Source organism: Ylistrum balloti, unplaced genomic scaffold (genome assembly GCF_031769215.1).
Source record: "Ylistrum balloti isolate Yb309-2 unplaced genomic scaffold, AGI_CSIRO_Ybal_v1 Utg370416, whole genome shotgun sequence".
Classification (NCBI taxonomy): domain Eukaryota; kingdom Metazoa; phylum Mollusca; class Bivalvia; order Pectinida; family Pectinidae; genus Ylistrum; species Ylistrum balloti.
The window spans coordinates 357,642-382,567 of NW_026782282.1; the positions used below are offsets into that span (position 1 = coordinate 357,642).

Below are 24,926 nucleotides of genomic sequence, written 5' to 3' on the forward strand. Positions count from 1 at the left end.
TCTTTTTGAGCCATATGGTTGAATTTATAAATGACAAAGTTTGATAGCATTTGAAAAGTATATTCTCTTGAGCTACATATGGGAAAAAAACATACTGTGACACAAATTGAAACATAAAGACATTTATTTTATAGTTCTGGATAAAATTTGAAAAAAGATTTTTTCAGCATGTGAGACACTTGCTGCTGTTTTTCAATAAAACAAAGTAAAAATTGGTTTTTACTTTCGCTTTTTCTGTTTTCCAGAAACCGAAATTTCACTATTAAAGGTTCTTTGTTTTATATTTATTTTATTTCAGGTTTCTGTAAAAATGACAAAATGCACGATGTTTACCTGTTGGTGGAAGCATTTGTACAGCCCAAGAATGGAGGAAAAAGTAGAAAAGTTGGTGAGGGCAAGTTTGCAATATATCCCCGTCCAAATGCACCACGAATAAAGGCTGATGTTGATCCAGGGGAAGATTTTTACCGCTTCACGGATGTCCTGTCCCTGTTGCGAACTGTCAGTACAGACAGTGTACAGATGCATTGTGGGAGGATACGTTGTACCTATGCTCTGCGTGAGGTATTGCCACCTCGTCCTAAGAGCCCCGTTATCACGCCTCCACCACCGCGACAGGAAAAAATCACTCCAAGACGGGATCCACCTGTGAGCACTCCAGAGCCAACTCCGCGAGAGCAACCAAAACGAACTTCTCCCTGGGGAGAGAATATATCACTACATTTACCACCCTCTCCTACACTGCCACCTGCCAATGAAGGCAAGAAGGTATGTGTCCATAATGAATATAAGTTAATGGAAACATTGACAGAGAGGTATGTTCCTGTCAAAATAAACTACAAGCAGGCAAGTTCATTGATTTGTGCATAGTGGTGAAACATGCTTATGGATTTTATATAAAAGTGATAATTTCAGGTGTGTGTGTGTATTACACAGTAGAAGGTCAGATTATGTAAAATGGGGTTTCAATTACATGTGGATAATTATGTCTGTGTCAATGCAATGAAGATAGCAAATAAAATAAATTAGAAAATTATCAAGAACTTAATTGAGCATAGTCACGTCAAGTTTGACAGCAAGTTGGTCAATGAAAAGCACTGTTAGTTCATAAAGATATGAATTGCAGGAGCAACAAGTCTTTCCCAACTCTACGCCATGTGTTTAACATATATTTGAGAGTCAGAAGTAGTTTTATTTACGTTAAGGCACTGCCTTTTAAGTGATTTTTTTACAAGAATGCTGGCATAATTTCATAGTAGATTAGTGAACAGTCACAAACACACATACAGGGAAGTCTATATTTTTTTCTTATCATTTTCTCATTTGAATAAAATAGAAGTGCACAGATTCACCAATGCATGTTTGTTGTTTTAGCTCCCAGAGGGTCCTCTCCTAGAATCTGATCGGAAGACATTCTTCGTAGGTCAGACATATCGTCATGTGGCTAAAAACGGCAAGGAGCAAGTTGATGTGATTGTACACGGGTCCATGAGTCTACCATCTACACCAAGTGGAAATCCTCCACTGCCTTACCCTATCATGTAGGTAGCAAGTTGTCATACTCACTTTAGACAGATAATCGGTAGTTTAACCCTGGTGTCCACTTATGCCAAATACCCTGACCACATTTTGAACAGTGCCCAAAAGATCATAGACTCATGATTTTATAAAATGACCACTGCATAATACCTATCAGACCCTAGACTGAAAACCAAATTAATTGACCACTCACTATACTGGCCAGTATCAATCAGGTCCTAGACTCACTACCTTATAAACTGACCGCTCTATATACACTTACTGCCTATACCACTCTGCGTACTGCCCATCAGGTGCCAGACTTGTAACGTGATAAACAATCCACATGATATACTGGCCTACCATGTTCTAGACTTAAGACCTCATAAATTGACTATTCCATATACTGACGAGTACCTGTCAAGTCCTAAACTCACTCCCTTGTATACTGACTGCTCTATACACTACCTATCGGGTCCTAGACTCACTTCCTTACAAACTGTCCACTCCATGTACTGTCTAATACCTATCGGGTCCTAGACTCACTTCCTTACAAACTGTCCACTCCATGTACTGTCTAATACCTATGGGGTCCTAGACTCACTTCCTTACAAACTGTCCACCCATGTACTGTCTAATACCTATCGGGTCCTAGACTCACTTCCTTACAAACTGTCCACTCCATGTACTGTCTAATACCTATGGGGTCCTAGACTCACTTCCTTACAAACTGTCCACTCCATGTACTGTCTAATACCTATCGGGTCCTAGACTCACTTCCTTACAAACTGTCCACTCCATGTACTGTCTAATACCTATCGGGTCCTAGACTCACTTCCTTACAAACTGTCCACTCCATGTACTGTCTAATACCTATCGGGTCCTAGACTCACTTCCTTACAAACTGACTCCATATACTGTCTAATACCTATCGGGTCCTAGACTCACTTCCTTACAAACTGTCCACTCCATGTACTGTCTAATACCTATCGGGTCCTAGACTCACTTCCTTACAAACTGTCCACTCCATGTACTGTCTAATACCTATCGGGTCCTAGACTCACTTCCTTACAAACTGTCCACTCCATGTACTGTCTAATACCTATCGGGTCCTAGACTCACTTCCTTACAAACTGTCCACTCCATGTACTGTCTAATACCTATCGGGTCCTAGACTCACTTCCTTACAAACTGTCCACTTCATGTACTGTCTAATACCTATCGGGTCCTAGACTCACTTCCTTACAAACTGTCCACTCCATGTACTGTCTAATACCTATCGGGTCCTAGACTCACTTCCTTACAAACTGTCCTCTCCATATACTGTCTAATACCTATCGGGTCCTAGACTCACTTCCTTACAAACTGTCAACTCCATGTACTGTCTAATACCTATCGGGTCCTAGACTCACTTCCTTACAAACTGTCCACTCCATGTACTGTCTAATACCTATCGGGTCCTAGACTCACTTCCTTACAAACTGTCCACTCCATGTACTGTCTAATACCTATCGGGTCCTAGACTCACTTCCTTACAAACTGTCCACTCCATGTACTGTCTAATACCTATCGGGTCCTAGACTCACTTCCTTACAAACTGTCCACTCCATGTACTGTCTAATACCTATCGGGTCCTAGACTCACTTCCTTACAAACTGTCCACTCCATGTACTGCCTAGACTCACTTCCTTACAAACTGTCCACTCCATGTACTGCCTAGTCTCTATCATGTCCTAGACTCACTTCCTTACAAACTGTCCACTCCATGTACTGTCTAATACCTATCGGGTCCTAGACTCACTTCCTTACAAACTGTCCACTCCATGTACTGTCTAATACCTATCGGGTCCTAGACTCACTTCCTTACAAACTGTCCACTCCATGTACTGTCTAATACCTATCGGGTCCTAGACTCACTTCCTTACAAACTGTCCACTCCATGTACTGCCTAGACTCACTTTCTAACAAACTGTCCACTCCATGTACTGCCTAGTATCTATCATGTCCTAGACTCACTTCCTTACAAACTGTCCACTCCATGTACTGCCTAGTCTCTATCATGTCCTACTACGCCATAAATGAACAGTTCCATATATTTGCTTGGTGCTCATTAGTTTCTACACTCCCTTTCAAATTTGTTTTTGTTTTAAAATGTATGTCTTGATTTTATCAAAGGTCAGGGTACGATAATGAAATTAGATTTGGAAGGAATCCATTTATAGGATAAATGTAACAGTGATTAGTACCTATAATATGGTATTTCATTGGGATAACACTATAAAGTCAGTGAAAACATTAATATATATGTACATAAACATAGGAAACCTCTTTGTCAAGTCCATAACCATATTACTGCTGCTTGCCGTAGCTATTGAACTTCAAACAAATATACGTACTGATAAAATTCTGAACAGGAGTAATCTGTTGGTGTCACCTTTTATATGGAATGTTAATTATTGTATTTTGTATCCTTCAGTAAGAATCTAGCTGCAGACAAAAAGAAAATGGCTATTGGATCTCCAGGTCACACAACACTACAGCCCACACATGCGCCATCGTGGGAGGAATTACTCACCATTAGCATGACAGATGCTGAGGCAGCAGAAGATGGTAATATCAGTCCTTTTTAATCTTTTGTAAACCTACACATAAACAAAGGATTCCTTAACTAGATTGATATACACATACAAAAATATTCTATAAATGTTATGTTGGTGTGGCTTAATCATTTATTTTGTATTTACAATATATGATAATATACAGTACCAGGTATATTTAAAATAAAAATCTGAGGAGGTATTTTGCGGAACGGGTGTTTTCATCATTAATACCCATCAATTATCATAGTACTCTCTGAGGGAAAACAAATTCAGTTGAGGATTCTTAACAAGACATACATGTTGTGCTTACATGAGTGCTGGAAGCAGACTGGTGTTATATTCTGCAATGAGACTATGTGTGCTTCAAACTATAATGCCACCTTAAATGTTACACCTCAGACACTGCATTACATCTCTGGTCATTTTATTCTTAACTTTAGTCATTGAAAATCTTTGCTGCAAAAACTGATGGAAATTGAACCCAGGTCTTCTGTGTATCAGGCCAAATGTATTCAGCTAGATACTGGAAGCACCTAAATGTTTATTGGTTGACAACATGTTTTATCATACAAACAAAATATAATATTTTGACTACAATTGATTAGGAGTTTTTGAAATAAAAAAAAATCCTAAAAAGAAATTTAAAATTTAGAATGTGCGTCTATTACATAACTATTAGTAATAGATAGTGTTACATATGGCTGAAAGTTGATACAGCAGACATGTTTGTTGTAGAACATGTAAGCGATCAGATAAAGATATTCATCTGTATAGAATATATTGAATTTCACATAGAGTAATTTGACCTTGACTTCTTCTCGGCTTCTTTTAGATATAGAATTAAACAATTCAATAAAGACCAGTCACAAATCAACATAGTAAATGATCGACAGGAGAGAAGTATGGCATGTCATTTTGACTTCAAATTACAAAACCGGGGTGGATTTTTGATTAAATCTAATTTATCTAATCTCTCTCTCTGGCCCGGATAGAAGTGTATAAGAGGTCTTACTGTGAGGGAAAACTTGGGTACCTGCAGAAAACCCATGTGGTCAACAGTGGTAACCCATACCACATCGGTTTGGGGAATCAAACCCTGGACATCTAGGTGACCAGCAAATGCGTTACCATTGTGCTACCTTTTTTATATGACTTATGTTTTACGGCCCTTTGTCAGCCGGGGACATTTTGGGCCGAATAATTATCTCAACTGTTATAAAAATTAAATTAAAATCACTGAAAATCTGTGCCACCAATCAGGCATAAAGGAAACATAGGTAGACCCAGCATGAAAATGAGTGATCATTAGGTGATCCTTTTCCAGGTCTGGTAATAGATGTAATGTAATCTTTATTTGCATTGCAATTGGCATACACTTCATGGCCTGAACAATGAATAGGCAAAGGTGAAGAAATATACATGTAACTCATAGCAGACAGGGATATCTTTATAAAGCTCCCCGCAAGAGATCGTCTTGGTCTGCCCATGTACTGGAAGTTATAGTTTCGTTGAAAACATTCGAAAAGAAAGTGATCACTCTTTTGTGTGGAAGATTTGTTTGAGGTATAGATCTGTTGCAAAACTGAATGCTGTGAACCTTACAAAGTTTCCAGATATTGGAAGGATGTTTTTATGTTTTTGTAGAAAAACTGACAATTTACACAAGAGAGTTGACAAATAGTTAATTTCTTGATGACAAAATTGAAAGCATATAAACTCTTTACATAGCTGTAATATCATTTTGTAATACTAATGGTACATGGCACCAAATATTAGAGGGAGACTTGGGGTCTTATCAGTATGAATTATTCCAATGAACAGGAATAAATATATATTCAATATAATATGGAATTTATTTTTTTTTTTCATTTTATTAAATAACCATACTTTACAGTTTTAAACTGAACACTTGAATAAATCTGCAGGTGTTGAAACAGAGCTTTGATTGTTTAAATCTGTGCAATACATGTACATAGATTCCTTCTAGTTTATATACCACAGTTCTTCAATACTTTAACAAATGTACAGGTATCTTAACACCTGTTATCCTAGATATCTGTGTAACTGACGAAGACCTAATCTGTTTGCGATGTACATAAGATAGCCGTTAAATTCAGATCAATTCTATGTTCATCTGGTTATGACTCTTGCTTAAGTACAATTTAAATATCACTTATGCTTGTAGTATGAGATGTCCTCTAGTTCTTGAAGTGGTGTGTTATTTACTTAAATCCTTTTTTCTTCACTTTATCGTGAAAGCTATCAAAACCACTACTTACTGATAAACTTCTTTAATGGTCACTACTTGGCACTACAAAGAATTCTAGAATAAATATTTATATCAACTTTCGAGATGAATGAATCGAAAAAAAATGTTTTATATAAAAAAATATTTTTTAAATCGAAAAATCTTTAAAAGATAATATATGGATCTTTCAAATTTTTTCTTCGGTAGATAAAAATATATACTGGAGGTGTAGATTCAAATGGACATTTTCTTATTTCTGAAGGGAATTTATTGGAACAATGCTTTTAAATTACAATTAAAAAAGAAATTAACATATAATTATCTTAGGATGACAAGTGGAAATAGTTTTAAAAAATTTTACACATAATAGACCTTGATTATAAATAAATCTTGCTGCATTTCATATGAAATATAGTTGATATCCAGTGCTACTGTTGTAGGAAATGATAATTTCTGGAAGTGAAATATGAATTCATATCTGTTCATGCCTCTCCAATCCTGATTTTTGAAATTTTCATCCCCTTGAACTACTCATTAAAATGAATATTTCAAGCATGAAGTGTTCCTCCTCCTTCAAAGTATTAACCCCTCCCCCGCCCAGCTTATACTAAAATAGTTTACATCTTTTTACTTTCACTTTACATAACTATTACATAATTGAAATTGTATAACATTGTTCCCTTCAGTAATTAGATATTACACAAGATAATAAAAATCTTTAAAATGTAACCTCTTTGTTCGAGTTGAAAGTACATTATAATTGCTTTATACACTGTAAAACCTGTGCAATATGCACACACATGTAATTTTTACACATAGTTTTGGGAACTGAAATCAAAGATAAAATGTCTCAACACATATCAAATGTGCATGGAAAATTTCTGTCATAAGCGATGTCCAGGAAGCCCCCAAAATCTATCTGTGTCATTGTATTGAAACATCACTTAAAATCCAGCAGGAAATTTATTCTTAATGGAATAAGTTTATGTAAAATATGATATCTTACCTGTATGCTTTGACCCCTGTGTACTAAGATACCTGTGCATTATAGAATTGATGTGAATGGTTGACTTTTCTCCTACAATAGAATACCAGTGTGTTAAGTACAGTGAAATTTCTAAGTCCTTCTTTAGTTCTTATTATTGGTATTTTATTAAGACTCGTAACTTGTCTTTACCTAATTACAGACAATCCAAAGAGAGGTAATCTTGTACTGTTTTATTGCTGTCTAAGTTTGTATAAAAGGTAGATGGTGTATGATCTGTTGTGTTCTAACATTTGTGAAAGTACAATGAAGTATGAGGATTAACTTATACTGTTATATAGTGTACAAAAATGTGCACAAGAAGAAACAAATTATGAAATTAGGAGAATCTGAAGTACATACAATACGATTTTCTTGTCTTTGGAATGTGTTGCTTTCTTTAATTCAATAATTTTGAGTTATCTTTTTTCATTGTGAATGAAATATTCTAAACATACGCTCAGTATATGGGTTTCTCTCCGTGATATATATCTATATAAAAAAGTGAGTCATAATCAGGTACAGCATCTATTGATAAGTGTCTAGTTTGCAGCTTACCAATCATATCGGCAAAAAAATTGTGATAATTGTCAATAAGCCTATTCTTCTTAATAACCCCATACCTGTTTATGAGCTCATACTGTTAATAAGCCCACCCCTTTTAATAAGCTCACCCCTTTTGATAAGCCCATACATGTTAATGAGCCCATACCTGTTAATGGGCCTATACCTGCTAATAAATCCATACATGTTAATGAACCCATACCTGTTGATAAACAAATTCATGTAAATAAGCCCATACCTGTTAATGAGCCCATACCTGCTAATAAGCCCATACCCGTTAATGAGCCCATACCTGCTAATAAGCCCATACCTGTTAATGAGCCCATACCTGCTAATAAGCCCATACCTGTTAATGAGCCCATACCTGCTAAAAAGTCCATACATGTTAATGAGCCCATATATGTAAATGATCCTATACCTGTTAATGAGCCCATACCTGCTAATAAGCCCATACCTGTTAATGAGCCCATACTTGCTAATATGGCCATACATGTAAATGAGCCCATACCTGTTAATGATCCTGTCCTTGTTAATAAGCCCATACCTGTTCATGAGCCCATACCTGTTAACGAACACATACCTTCTAATAAGACCATACATGTTAATAAACCCATTCATGTTAATAAAGCCCACCAACATTGATTGAACTTTCATAAGAAATGCAAAATAAAGAAAGAAAATCTATCCTTGCCCTTTAACAAAACCAGCTCATCATTTTGAATAAGAAATTAGGTATTAGCCCCATGTAGTGCCACATTTTTCCTTGTCCATGTATTGAAATTTTCTATGAATTTTTTTTAGATAAAAATTGTGTAATCAGCACATTTAGCTAATGAGTATGTGGTAAATATTTTAAATAAGTTGTAAAGTCTCATTTGAATGTTAACAATGTGTTTCTTGTGCAAATGTAGTGAAAATTTGTATACATAAACCATTTGTGTGAAGTGTGCATTGTTTTGTTTTATCTGATGTATTGTGTAACAGTTTAGAATAACTGAATAACATTTGATATACAAAGGACGTCCATTTATCACCAAGAAAATCACACCAGAGGGTGGTAAGATATCATGGTATAGTCCATATATATATATATATATATATCCACTGCTTCTTCATTAGAACCATAGTTCTAAAGGCCAGATATTTGTAGATACAGTGCTGTTAGTATTTATTTTTGTACATGAAAATACTTAACTAAAAATTTTTTATTTTTGAAGAAAGTAGTGGTGGAAGAATGACATGCATTTAAAAATAATTTCTTATTGTTTTTTTTTTTTACATAATATTTAGTACTGTCCTTGTTTCTTTTTTAATTGTACGATATAAAAGTTTTATTAACCTAGGTAATCTGAGATTTAGAAAATTAAAATTGTACTCTTATGAACATTTTCTCTTATATGTCATTGAGTTGTGTTCACTTATCATGTACAGAATATAGCTAGCGTTTTTATATGCTTTAAATAGAAATTCAGCACGCAAAAAACATTTAATATCAACACTCATTTATGTATGTATACCAGTTTTCATGTCATGCAAAAAATTTAATGAAACTGTGTTTTCAAACTTCTCATATCAAAATGTAAAATTTTGAACTTTATGAAAATTTACTTTTTTAATATACATACATTTTCAGAAAAAAAGGTTTTCTTAAACAGATTTTGAAATATTTCTACTGCTTGCAGACAATATAAGAAAACATATTTTCTAGAAGATTACATTGTTTACTTATCAACAGTGCTAGTTATAGCAGTGGCTGATGGCCCGAGTAAAGAGAGACTTGCTCATTATGAGATCCCTATGGCATACCTAGAGCCCTTCCATCAGTATCACCTGGAACTTGTTAAGGTAAGCATTTTCTCCAGACCTAATATTTATGTAGAATTTCAAATTTATTAATTTTACCTACATAGATATAGTAAAATATCAATGGTCTTGTTTTCTCTACTGACAGCCTGTCCAAGGAATAAAGAGTGGAGTGCGTACCTTTGTCACAATCACAAGAAAGCTTGACCACCTCCTCAAGGATCCAGCATCTCCTCAGTACCTAGGACTTGAGGTCAGTATTGGCAAAAAGTGACCATTTTTATTTTACTTCCTAACCCTGTGTACGTAGGAAGAATTCAATTGGCTTATACTGACCGAAGGAATGAGGGTATGATAAGGAACTGCCAACTAGATTTTTAATCTTCAAGATAATTCTGACCATATTTTAGTATTTGATCTTGTCTCAGTATAGACATTGAACATCAAAATCATGTTTGACCTCAAATTTTTTTATGTACACTGAAAATTCGGACATAATGCTGTGAGCTTCAGTATTGGGAGCCACCCACATACATGGAACCTTTCAGTAAAATAACATTACTGGAATATAGCCGTAGTTAAATAAAAAGGTATATATCTTAAATGATGAACTGGATAAACTAGTTAGTTCCTGAATATGGATTTATGTTCACCATATTCCTGTTTCTAGGTCTTTGAGGAAGTTGCAGATTATGTCGTTCCAACTCTTTAAGAAATGCCATCCTGATATACATTGCTTGTTGAGAGATTGACTTCCAAATATGTCATAAAACACAGTGTGTAAACATATATACACAGTTTCATTATCACTTAGATGAGAAACTAGACTTAGTTACTATATATATCGTGCAATATCTACATTTTAGTGGGGTTTAGAAATAGAGGAGCCAGTATATTTACAGGTATTTAACGTATTCACTTTCAAACGTTTATTGTTGTCGTGTTAATTTCTGTCTGTTTTTCTGTTTTTATTTCTTTTTGTATTTTTGAAAAAAAATTAAATGTTCACCTGTTTTGGTTATGGATTATTTCTGTTACAGTTTTGTAGATACGTTACAGGAAACATGCATGCAACACGTTTTTTTAAAATATTGTGATTCTTATTTTTTGTATTATGTGGCGTAGAAGAGAAAGATTTTTTAAACATAAATATAAGGTATAGATAAATTTCAACTTATTGTTTACTGTTTATTTGTTTTAAAAACATTAATTACACAATGTAACTGTGAAAATGGATGTCATCAGTATTTAAAAACTTAACCTAAATTACAAATCTGAAAATTATAATATAGATTATGCAGTCCTACTTTCTGGGAGACTGCAGAGTCATTGATTGATATACAGTAACACTCAAACCAGAGCATTTAGCATGTCTGAAGGTAAAAAATAAATGAATGTTTCGTATAACATAAAGTGATTGTTTGGATTCAGGTGATGTTGAGATCAGTCCAGAGACCGTTCAGAAATCCACTGGGTCCACTCATAGCTGTGGCTAGAATGGTGCCAGACTACTATAATTATAAGTAAGTTTTTGCTCATCAAATATTGATCTATAAAAATATTTTGAACCTTATCACTTTTTTTTGGAAAAAACAATTTGTTAAGATTGTGCTCACACTACAGCATTTCCCGATGACTATATTGTTGAAAAACCTTTATTTTTTTGTTAAGATTGTACTCACAGTACACCATTTCCTGATGACTTTATTGTAGAAGTGACAATCTACTGTCCCACCCACGTACTGCTGCCGTTAGTATGACAAGTGTAACATTTCCCTCTCCTCATCCTGCCACATTTAAAATCCCACCGAGGACTAAGCATGGCTACCCACAGGTAAGCACATAATGATTTTCTCAATACCTTACTTGAATGAGAATACAAAATATTTTCTCCATCTCATCCAGTCATGCTGTCTGTCCTGCTCTCTTCAAGGCCTAACTATCCGTACATGATACTTCACGTTCCTGTTGAAAAAGCTTTCATCTGTCCATCTTTCTGCCTTCAAACTGATAACTTCACACAAATGAACAAAGAAATCTTATGACATCTCCATATTTTCTGTCCTGCAAGCTTCATTCTTAATGAGGTATTGATGATGAAGGTCATTAGAGATGATGTCACAATCTCCTTAATGTCATGCCTTCAAAACTTTAACCAAGGAAATATATTTACATAGCTTCACTCATATGTTGTAGCACCTATTTACCCCATTTAAAGCCTTCACCCTCTGTTGTACTTTCAAACTCCTAAAGAAATTCCGTTCACAAGTAAAAAAATTCGGAGGTTTACATGTATGATTCTTGTTTCTGATGTCTAAGTATTGATGTTTTTATAGATTAGTTTACCAGGGCGACCCGATACCCAGCCATTGTGGAATCACCCGTACTTATTCTGTGATGAACGAGATAAGGCTACCTTATTCACACCTGGAGCTGCTTTAGTCATAGAATACTACATCGCCACTGCTGGTATGACAAAGTTTCATCTCTTCTTTATTAGTATAATATTATTCATTATATCACTTTTACGATATACAATATAAGGTTAGTCTTTCATATACATGTAATTCAGGTATTGATAAAAACAGAGCTTTTAGCACTGAATTATATCTAATTTGTCAATCCTCTTTGCTTCATGTGCATGGAAAATATATATATAAGAGCTATAGTAGTATATATAATTAGTATCGTCTTATGTAGTACTTTGTCGTTTTTTGTCACCTAGTTGGCTATTTTGCTTTGATCACATATATAGTGTAAATATGATCATATACTTCATTATTCTGTAACCAAAAAACAAAGAAAGTAATACAGAATTTTGACTCAAAGTCAAGGAAGTGAGTGGGGGAAGGTGGGGGGGGGGGGGGGACTTACAAGATAATGAAATTGCTTTTGTTGGCAGGGCTATAGAACTGGATTGGATAAGGATGGGTTTATTTCCAGCCATGTGTTTATTGCTTAAATTGATGGCACTTACAAAAACATTGTTTCATTTTTGTCTCTTAACTTCAAATTTTTTCACACCCTCACACAAAATGATTTTAACAAATAAACTTCACAATTCAATATTTTTGAAACAAATCAACGCTTGTCTCTGATATGTTATGAAACTGAGTTCAGTGTAGTACTCAAAAGGATTCATTTAAAATCTAATCCATACTGAGAACTGGTGTCAAAATAAAAAAAAATTGGAACAAATGAGATGTTTTATCCCAATGTAAGGCCAATATTTCTGTTATGTTTGAAGTCAGAATTTTGGCGTAACATTTTACAAGGATATATAAATACATGTATCAGTATTTTTATGACATTTCTTACAGTTGCCATGCCTTCTAGTAAAAGCAGTACAAATTACACGGGTTTGTATTTATCAAGCTGTGGGATGATCTTTATATATATCTATACTGTATGCACTGTATATCACTCACATTTCACAAATATTTTATTTCCCATACTTACCTCTGGAGACATATTTCCGAATAAGACTTCATGAAAAGTGGTCTAGAATTGACTGTAAATTCGTGAATGATGGGCTATTAGATAAATGGACTCTGATATCGGTGACCGAATCAGCATCAAAGTCAGCATGAGTTATTCGTGTACAAATAATCGTGAGGGATTTGAATTCGCAATTTCTTCTCCTAACACAACATTATTGCAAGAATATATCCCATTGGAAATGTAAGTAATTTACAGTGCTCACTATATATGTGTATTTCATTTTCTGTCTGATATACAAGTACAGTCAATCTTCCTTATTAAAAACATGTCACAGATTGAAATTAGTTCTTTAATTTTTAAACTCACATTCTCAAACATGATACTATACGAACTCTTACTGCCTCAGTATTTTCCTTCTTTGGCCATATATAAGTTCAAGTTTGTTCAGAAGTAAGTACATGAACTAAGGATTGAATCTACTCTAACAGACGTTAGTATTGGCTCAGTCATGGTGATCTTGATGTTTTGTGATTTTTACTACTTAGGAAGTTTGATTGTACAGAGTAATAACAGAACTCAAAGGAAATAGCTATTTCTTCAAACACTTGGTGAATGAAAATTACTGTATTTTCAAATCTTTGTCAGATATCCCAGTTATTACAATCCCTGTGCTTTAGGCACTGACCACTCATTACAAATAGGCTCATCCCTTTCATGTGATTTAAAATGCTGATAAACAAGAAGAAAAACTGTCCACAGCTTCCAAATGACGATGAAAATATTGTAGAGACTATGCCTTGTCACTCTGATCTAACTAAAGACATACAACAATTCAGCTATAGCCAGCCAGACATGTGGCTTTCTTGACATGTGTGCATTACGAGCATCCAAAGTCTGACTAACTTGAGGTTTTTTAATGTAAAACCAATTTTCATAGGTAAAATACTTCTCACCACTGTGTCCCCCATCCCTACCATGTTCGGCTGTGCTAGATGGGCTGCCTGGTTGCTAGTCACCACTACGGTAAGACAAATTCGCATACTAAAGTTATGGTAATTATTACTGAAATGAAATTGAGGTTTTTTAATGTAAAACCAATTTTCATGAGGTAATACTTACCATAACGTTATGCAGTCCCACCCTATCCTCCCCTCTTCCTATCTGCCTGGCTGCCCCTCTGCGGGTGCCCCATAAAGGCTAAGAGGAAGGGAGATCACTCTATGTTCCTGACGTGAAGGCTCATGGAATCGTAGGGAGGGCGCGATTTTTTAATCTTTTGTTTTTGGAATACAAAGATGGGTGTTTGTACCATATTTGCATACTAAAGTTATGGTAATTATTACAGAAATGAAACTTGCCTTTCACTAGCATGATTTGAATCCTCTATCGTGGCAATTCGTTGCTACTTAGGTTTCTTGTCAGAGTGAAACCCTGTAAGTGCTTCCATCCAGACTAGGGTGGTTCAGTCGATAGGGTATCGGCCTATAAAACATCAACATTGGAGATGTTAAGACTTGATGTTTCTTACCTGTGGAAGTTTGTGTTTCAAAGGAAAACAACACATACTAGTTCATGCTGTCATGGTTGTGTCTTTGGGCTTAATACTTTAACCTAATTTCCCAAGTCACCATGTGATGGATCTCCAGCATGTTGTTCAGTGAGGTAGCTACTACCTACTCCAAGGAGCAGTGAAAATAACCCTTTTGGCAATTAACCCAGAAAACAAATAGATAAATGTTAAATGTTAAAATTAAGGTATTTATAATTGAATGAATACCACGTTAAGGATTTTGGGGAAAAAATATTTAGGATCTTCTATCTACTTATTTCCAAATGAGAACCTTTTAGGGCATCACATGATGTTTATGATGGAAGCACTGCCTGTGAGAAGCTGTTACTAAGTGTCATCATGAAGCCATTGTCATTTCATTAGGTAAATAATCAAACTTACATGTAGCTCCCATTCTTTCATACAAAGACACATTTCAGTGATACTCTAAAGGTCCCTGGAATCAATAGCTGATCAACCAAGCAGAGAGCAATATTGATATTCCAATGGTAAATTTACCTGTATACCCAAAATGTATAAACATGTAACTAATGATGGGAAAAGGCCTCAATTTAAGATTTCCTCAAGTCGAGATTTTCCTCAGCTGATATCTCCTCGAAAACGGCTTTGTGTAAAATTTTCTCAAGGAACAGGAGGAAGTCATCGGCTAGGATGTCCTGAAATTCCTTGAGGAATTTTCATACAAGGTATTTTCAAGGAGATATTAGCTGAGGAAAATATGGGCTTGAGGAAATCTTAAATTGAGATATTTTATACAAGTGGGGCCAGATAACATTTTGGTGATGGTCTTTTTTCTGACAGGTGCTTGAAAGGGTACATCGTTAAAACTGTTTGTCTGTATATATATATATATATATATATATTTATATTTATATGTATCTGTTGATGTTGTGTATAACAAATATTAAAATGTGTATTTTTCGCAAATATATTTATTTACATCTTATTTTATCAAAATATATTTAAACTTTGTTGTGTGAATTATGTAATTAATATTGATTACTAGAATTTAAATAAAACATAAAAAACATCAAAATATTTTCCCCTACAAACTATGATGTTGCATGTTGATATTATATAACATATGTCGGCAATATTTTTTTCTTTAAGAAAAACGTTTGTTTTCTTTCTCTTTAGTGATCCTACTGAAAATACAAACTATTGAACAAAGTCAATTACTTTCATAAGCACAGTCGATATAACATACCCCTGTAATCAGTACAGCTGAATCTCGATATCACATACTCACAGGCACCATGGGAAAACTTCAAGGTAACCAAGCATTTGATTTAAGTGAGTTTGAATGTTTTGTGTAAAGTTAGGCAACGACCAACAAAATGCTCCAGAATTAAACGGGGTCTTCGAGTTATACGAGTTTGAGATAACGAGGTTCAACTGTGTTATCAAATTGTATTAAACCTCCTTCTTTTTCTTCTTATATCTGTTAAAAGTCTTTAATACCTTTCTTACCAATCTGGTTTTCTTAAGTCATATTTGTTTCTCTGTTGTATCATTTTTGTATGGTATAACAGTACATATATCTGCTTACTATTGTCTACAACCTTGTCAGTAGATATTGAAAATAATGTTTATCTATTGTAGACTTACTGAGTCATCATCTCTGAATGTTATTTGTTATTTTCTTTACCCAATTTACTACTGAGATAGCGATGAAGATAAATTTGAGATAGTGATGAAGATGTATTTAAGATAGCGATGAAGATGTATTAGAGATAGTGATGAAGATGTATTTTAGATAGTGATGAAGATGTATTTGAGATAGTGATGAAGATGTAGTATTTGAGATAGTGATGAAGATTAGAGATAGTGATAAAGATGAAGATGTATTTTAGATAGATGTGATGTATTTGAGAGATAGATGTGAAGATGTATGTATTTGAGATAGATGAAGATGTAGAAATGAAGATGTATTAGAGATAGTGATGAAGATGTATTTGAGATAGTGATGAAGATGTATTTGAGATAGCGATGAAGATGTAGTATTTGAGATAGTGATGAAGATGTATTTGAGATAGCAATGAAGATGTAGTATTTGAGATAGTGATGAAGATGTATTTGAGATAGCGATGAAGATGTAGTATTTGAGATAGTGATGGAGATGTATTTGAGATAGCGATGAAGATGTATTTGAGATAGTGATGAAGATATATTTGAGATAGTGATAAAGATGTATTTGAGATAGTGATAAAGATGCATTTGAGATAGTGATGAAGATGTATTTGAGATAGCGATGAAGATGTATTTAAGATAGTGATTAAGATGTAGTAATTGAGATAGCGATGAAGATGCATTTGAGATAGTCTTAAGATATAGTTTAGATAGTGATGAAGATGCATTTGAGTTAGCAATGAAGATGTATTTGAGATAGTGATGAAGATATATTTGAGATAGTGATGAAGATGTATTTGAGATAGTGATGAAGATGTAGTATTTGAGATGGCGATGAAGATGTATTTGATTTACAGTAGAAAAGATCTTTTCATGGAATTCAATTAAAGTATGGACCAAAAATTCATCCAATATGGAAATGAAATTGCTCTATAATATATGTTGCTATCGGTAAAACTGTCAAATTTTAAGAGTCTCATAAATAGGCAGGGGGATAGTTTTGCCTCCTTTTACTTAACATTTTATGTATTTTGATAGTTAAAATTTCAACATCTGATTTGATGGTAAAAATCACAAACATTTGAAATAAAGTGAGCAATCGGAGACTGCATTCAGTGCAGTTTCCCTTAGAAATTATGCTAAAATGTCCATGATATCTTGCTTCAAAGATGTTATAAGAAACTTTACACTCACTTATAAACAACTTCATGTAAACAAATAGAGGTTGTACGTCTTTATAGTCATAATATGCTCAATTCATCCATCTTATAGGAGATAAAAAGTCAAATTTATTATTTAAATTTTGAAAGGTTATAGTTTAAGTTGTAGGTTTTATTGTCCAAACTATGTATCTAAAAACAATTTTTTTCCCGCCTGTAGCGATGTCGGACCAGTTCTGGAAAGTCCGCAGCCCGATTGGCTACTCAGCTGTTCTGATGGACAAGGATATATATTCAGAGCTGATGTCAATGCGTGGAAAACATGGCCTTAGATTGGAGGGCGTGCCTATCCAGGTAGGATACCAAAACTGACCTTTAACCTTTTTGAAGAAACTATGTTTTTTAAAAATGATATAATTGTAGTTTGACAGTATGTTTACTTTTTTTGATTTTTTCATCGTTTTCTTTTTATGTTACTTGTGTTTTTTATCAGCAGGTAAAATTTACAGGTGAACAAAAGTGAATGTGACTCAAAACTTAAACATTGTATTATCCCCTGAAATAACAGTGTATCCTGCACCCATTACATCAGTCTTAAGTTGAAAGTTAAGCCAAAAATAAGTTCCAGAAATCTTTCAATAAAAAAAGTTAAAACATGTAGTTAAAACAAATATAATCATGTACTGTTTTTTTTTTCAACTGTCTTACCTTGTTGGGTCTCATCATTGATTTTTTTATCAACTTATGAAAGTCTCGATAAATTAAGGAATTAAAACTGTATATTCATCAGTATTAAAACACAGCTTAATGGATAAAAGATGCCATAATATTGATATAAAATTGTATTATATGAGTGGAGACATTTTGTAAAAGTGTTAAAAAAAAAAAAATATATGTTAGACTAATTGTTAAAGGTTCGACTCTGAACCCTAAAATTCTGTAAGAATTTAATTTTCATTTCGGATGCCCACTTATAAATCAGACCAGATTTAATAGTATCATACTATACTACCCAAGGTAGTTAGTTAAATATCAGCTTGTTCACAACACTGCTTGCCAACCTATTCTTATCAAGTACCCATCCATGTTAATGCCCTTATTGCATGTTATTATTGAGAATGGGTACCCATGTAGTGGGAAAATCGATCAGTGACCGATATGGATTGATTATCATACTTTTAGTAATGAGAAACTGATTTAAGACAGTATTTAAAATCCTGTTCTTTTGAAAGGCTATACAATTTTTTTTTTCGTTCGGCCTTTTGAATCATGCATATTTGAAAAACTGCTGTAGAAGATTTTGATAATCTTATTCAGAATTACACACCAAGTATCCTGTAGAACCAATCATTTGTAACGGATCAAGTATTTTCAGATCAAATAATTTTTGATGTATAAGAATATTACTTTTGTAATCATATTAAGAGTACAAAATCTATATAATTTCAGTTTCTAGATGAGATATTAGCGGAATACGAGGTGGAGTATTTTGATGTGTGGGTTGTTTGCTGTGTACGATATGTATGTGCATGTAAAACTGTAAACTCATTTGTCAATAAATACATTTGATGTTTTCATACCTGTAACATGAATACTATTTCAAGAAAGAAAATATTTATTTGACAAAGATTGATAGCTACGAATTATCTATGAAATTTAACTGCCTTGTATCATAAAGAAATTAATGAAATATCTTAAAAATGATTTTCAAGTGACACTGTGTTTGTGGTTTGTTGTTGTATTACAGTATGAATATGGTTTGAATTTGTAATATAGAGGTGTGTAATGTAATAAAGCTGATGTTTAATGTTTCTTGTTTATATGTATAATTCAGTCTGGACTCGTGTCCCTACTTAAGTCTCCTAAAATTTAAATACCTTGTGCAAAATTGAATAAACCAAGCCATGAAAGGGACAAGACTTGTCAGACTAGAAGTAGATGTAATTAAGTAGAATGAGAATTTCTGACATACCATTCAAATATAACAAAAAAATATACTGCTTTGGCCATACTGCTGTTACATACAGTATATGTGTCAAACTGCTTTATATAGCTGTATCCGACTTCAAGAACTTGTTCATGGATCTTAGGCCAAAAGAGTTGAATCGTAGGAGGCAGCTGCGGAAAAATTAAAAATCTTTTAAAGGAATTTTCAATCTGGGGAGATGTGTTAGCACAGAAATTCATTTTTGTCATTATAATTTTCAGAATGGGATGATCATGTGTATATTCTGAACTGTGTCACTATTCAAATAAAGTAAAATTAGGCTATAAGATAACAACACATGTAGAATATTGATTAAGTGTCCCCTAGGGTTGTCTGTTAGGCTTGATGAAGACACACACACCTTAGATACCAACAGTTATTAATATCTGCTGTTTGCTATAGACAAACACACCTTGTCATTACCTCAATATTTTCAATTCAAATTCAAAAACAAATATTTTCCTAGCTGTGGAGTTTTCTGTAAACCACTTCATAGCATTATTATAAGCAACTCCTACAATTAAACAGTTCAATCCCCCTTTTTCAACTTATAGAAAATTATAAGAGTCTTTAGTATCTATGCTTGTAATGCAACAATAGTATACTTATTCTAAAATAAGTCTGTGATAGGAAATAAGCCCATCCATACTCATATTACTATTTAGTAGAGTCACAAACGAACACAAATTCATTGTCCTGTAATTAAATCACCTGCTGTTTCAGTGGTAATGTGTTGACAATATGGTTCTGAAATAAGCAAACCCTCCATCTTTGTTTCAATTGTGATGTGTTTGTGCCCTCTGGTCCTGTAAAACGCCCATCCTCTAACTCTGTTTCATTGGTAATGTATTGGCACCCTCAGGTTCTGTAATCAGTCAACCCTCTAACTGTTTCAGTGGTAATATGTTGACCCCTTTTGGGTCTGTAATAAGCCCACCCTCTCACTCTGTTTCAGTGGTAATATGTTGACCCCTTTGCTTATTGCAAAGGCAAGTTAATCATTTTAAAGAGGGAACATTTATGCTTTGCATTTTGTCTGTAGAAGTGATGTTTAACTGAGGCAGAATCTTAATCATGCATTGACCCCCAAGGGGCCATGATAGATTGGAAGGACCTAAGGAATATTCATCTATAGTTGTTGAACTTTTAAAACAAACAAACAAACTAATTTTGTTATTTGTGCACAAGTATTGTCCAATGTGTTGTAGTGTAATAATTTGAGGTTATGGGACGGTAGGGAGAGCCTTTTGTTTCTGGGCTACACAGATGGGTTCAGATACTATATTTGCATACTAAAGTTATGGTAATTATTCCTGAAATGAAATTCATGTTTCTGTTTCAGGTCTATCAGAACATTCTATATAGCCATCCACACATTTTATTTATTTAGACAACAGGAAAGAAAAAATAAGAATGAGAATAGACCATGTTGATACTTGATCAAATTATATCTCTGATTTCAATGACTTGATCCTAAGACTTTGGTTGTGTGTGTCAGACCCTATTATCTATTGGTTTTTAGTGACATGCACAAATAAGTTATTTCCACGGAAATTTTTCATGGGAGAAAAAAATCAAGAAATGATACAATTTGACAATTGTTCTATACGTAGATATGAATAAATTGTTTTTCTTAAAGAACATTTAGTTCTATAAATAACAAATACCTTCTCTGTACATTCATTCCTCTCGGAGAAATTCACATATATTTATAGCTCTAATACATACAATTTTTTTTTAAATTGGAATTAATTCTGATAAATTTTCTTTTGTTTGTTTACTATTTGCAGTTTAGGTTTATAAAGCAGGTTTGTAAAGAACAACAATAACATCAAGGAATGGGATTATAATTAAAGATGAGGTAAATTTTCCTGAAATGATGATAAATAATTTTACTAAATTTTCACAATAAAACCTTATACTTGTTTAAGAAAATGAATTTTAATACAAAAATTACATGTAATTTTCTTCCTTTTCATCATATATTGTAACGTGTCTCATCAAAAATCCAATAACATTTTTCTTTTAGAAATAAAATGTGTTTCTAAACTTGAATGTTTTATTTATCAATTTTCAAGATAGTTTACCTCATATAATGTATATTCTTTAACCATAAATATATATCTGTTTGATGAACCTGAACGGATTTTTACTGTACATGTATATTTATGTGACTGTATCTTGGATCAAGCTCTTCAATACTTCATGAAATCTTACCAAAAAACAGTTGAACTACCTCCACTTAAATAGGTTTGTTAATCTCATGCAAAAAAAAAAAAAAAAAAACATCCAACATATTTTTTTTCTCAGTTTATCATTTCTATCTTTTTTTATGTGTTAATTTTTTTCCCAGACAAACAGAAATTTTATTTTGGAATTTATGTGAATTATTAACAGAAACAAACAGTAAGGGGTGTGATTATTGTTTTTGTTTTTTGTTTATTTTTCCAAAGTAAATATATCCTGCAAATTTTGATAAAAAATATATTAATTCAAACATTAAGGAAACTGAAGTATTGAACGGCTTGTTCCTTATGTGTTTAATTTCAACTAATGACATTGTTGTTGTCTGTGATTTTACATCAGAGAACCCACTCTGAGATGACCTGGTTGGTGTATGGATTAAATTCTCTACAATTCTCTGTTTATTTTAGTAGAAACATTCATCTTATATTCTTGGTGGATATACTCACTGCCTATCTAAGATTTTCTTATGTTAAGAATAATAAGTTTAGACTGAATCTGTTGTTTCAAATAATTATTCATCAATTCTGTATCAGCTCAATTTTCCCTCTAAAAGAATGGATGCTGATGGTATTTTTGTAGACGTAGTTATGGAAAGTAATTTTTGAATAGTATGTACAAAATTATCATAATTTATGATAAATTTCACACCTATCAAAGTAATTGGTCCTCAATTTTCATGCTTTGTGTAATTATGGAAAGTAATATTTCAGTACCAGATTATGATAAATTTCACTTCTATAAAAGTAATTAGCCCTCATTTCTTAGAATTTGTTAACAAAATTTTCTTATTTATCCAGTGAATGGTGACGGTCCTTAACACTGATGTTTACATGTTGTTTTAATTGTTTTAATCAACATTATATTCAATCACTTTAATTTTCAACAAACCAATAAAAAAATCTGACATATATTTTAATCAACATTTTATATATATATATGTGACCTACTGATCGTAATCAAATTGAATTTTATTCACAATTATTAAAATCTAAATACTTTTTTTGTGTTGAATTATACTCAGTGTCCCCATGTATGCACTCATTTTGAAATATTTTATGTACATGTAACAAGGAGTGCAAATGCTGTTTCTATAAGCTTATCAAAATTTGAATGGAAAGTTTATCATCTTAAAAAATGACTAAAATTCCTCTGATTCTTTGATAATCCATTTTGAATACGTAAACATGATGCAAAAAGCCGATTGTATGTAACACACTAGATAATGCCAAGTTTTTAAGTTTTAAGAACGAACATATTTTAGTTTTAGGAAATGTTTAATTTTGAGACAGGCATTTTACCTCAGTTGATTGATTGACAGGTTTTCCGTCTCTGTGACCACTCCCGTGCCCGGGTATGGTCTCACCGACGAACGTGTTCTGGTGGAACGCTTACCTTTGTCCTTAGGTGTTCTAATTTCAGTGGTTGAAGAGAGATAACTTTTTTTTATACATTCTTTCCAATGAATGTTATTGGATGTGTTGCAGAAAAACAAGCAAACCTTTTTTTTTTTATTCTTTGACTTTTACTGAATTTTTTTTATTCTCATGCAAACAAAAATAGACTTGACATAGAAAATTTTGCAGACTCCATGCTGTTGTGTATATTATCTTTTTATTTTAAGAAATCAGGTGTAGATTTGTCTTATGTTGTTAAAATAAATTTTGACCCTGAGTGTTTGATTCTTTTGAAGGTTTTTAAAGATGTTCTAACTGTAAGTTATATGAACAATTCTGTAGCTGCATGTCACTGCACGGTAGACTTTCTTTGTGCTGAGATTTTGTCCTAAATTTGAAAAGTGCACTCTTGAGTAGTGAAAATATATTGCATGCCATGTGACTTTATAATTCTGTTTAATCTATGCACCATTTTTTCTCTAAATAGAAAATTTTACTAATTCTCTTTGATCTTTTGATTTAGTGATTTTTTTATTATTTTCTTTCGGTTTTTAAATAACTTCGTAAACTTATTTGTAAAGAAAGAAAATGTACACAAAGAAATAAAAAACCTGGTTTAAAAAAAAAAAGTCGTTCATAATTTTAAAGATTTGATTAAAATTTGAAAATATTTCATAAAGATTAACCATTTTTTTATAATATGAAACTGTTGCCTGTGTTAAAAAAAACCTACCTGGAGTAGATTTAATATTTCATTTCTACAATGCATGTTAATTATTAACATGCACCTGTTTCTGCATGACCTCAAACAGTGATAAGTTTCCTAACTGCATGATATAGATCTATAAACACATTGACTGGCTATTTAAGACAGATTGATTTTAAACGTTTTCCTGTACCTTTACAAACTAAAAGCACTTCCAGTAATTTTTTGTTTAAGATTATCATCTCCTCTAAAATAACAGATTGTTGGTTCTCGTCACATTGATGTCTATGTGGGGACATACTTGTCTATTATGATTTATAGTCGTAACAAAAACATCAAATCTTTCCTCTGTCAGAAATGGACAGAACATTTGTTCAAACTTCAGCTTTCAATGAAATAATCCATTTTAGACAATTTGTATTTCAATCTGAAAGTCAAGAAGGGGTGGGGGTGTCTAGTTTTGAATTGGTTGTGTATTCCTTTTAATTGAAAATCTGAAGCAATACACACATAAGAACAGCAACATCAGATATGAATTTAGCAGTGGTAAAGTGCATGTTAAATAATTCTTAATATTTAATAACACAATATTTTCAGAGATAGCATGGATAAAAGTGTTCAAAATCCTAACCTCTATCATTTATACATGTAAACATGTAATTTAAAGTTTAAGACAGATGTTGATGAAGATGAACATTTCTTATCAGTAGATTACTAACCTTCTTTCTCTCTGTTCAGATATTAATCTTCTTTGCACTAATTAATCAGTAATTAGCCAACGGCTCTTCTACCGCAGTTATCTCCCTTTGAAAATACATACGTACAGAATCTATAACGTTTGAAATTAATATATTGATTTAGAAATCAACAGGTTTGTAATAGGTTAAATACTGATTCAAACTTAAACTTCATTTGTTAAATTTACCAAATATTATTATTTTAATATAATCTATCAAAAGAGAAAATGAAATTTCAAAAATCAATTTAATCAGGTATGTTTATGTTTTTTTTTTTCTGAAAATACTTTCGTAATCT

The 24,926-nt window shown here is 33.0% G+C and overlaps 1 protein-coding gene across 1 annotated transcript in view; it reads left to right on the plus strand.

Annotated features, from left to right (window-relative positions):
• LOC132554561 (coiled-coil domain-containing protein 33-like) overlaps window positions 1-24,926 on the plus strand; it is a 44,867-nt gene that overhangs the window by 422 nt on the left and 19,519 nt on the right. Inside the window, exons 2-11 of the mRNA XM_060218885.1 lie at window positions 299-768; window positions 1,375-1,541; window positions 3,995-4,128; window positions 9,690-9,799; window positions 9,906-10,010; window positions 11,189-11,280; window positions 11,471-11,591; window positions 12,094-12,226; window positions 17,778-17,911; window positions 23,482-23,502. Coding sequence (XP_060074868.1) covers window positions 299-768; window positions 1,375-1,541; window positions 3,995-4,128; window positions 9,690-9,799; window positions 9,906-10,010; window positions 11,189-11,280; window positions 11,471-11,591; window positions 12,094-12,226; window positions 17,778-17,911; window positions 23,482-23,502 — 1,487 coding nt within the window. The remainder of the gene's footprint in view (window positions 1-298; window positions 769-1,374; window positions 1,542-3,994; window positions 4,129-9,689; window positions 9,800-9,905; window positions 10,011-11,188; window positions 11,281-11,470; window positions 11,592-12,093; window positions 12,227-17,777; window positions 17,912-23,481; window positions 23,503-24,926) is intronic.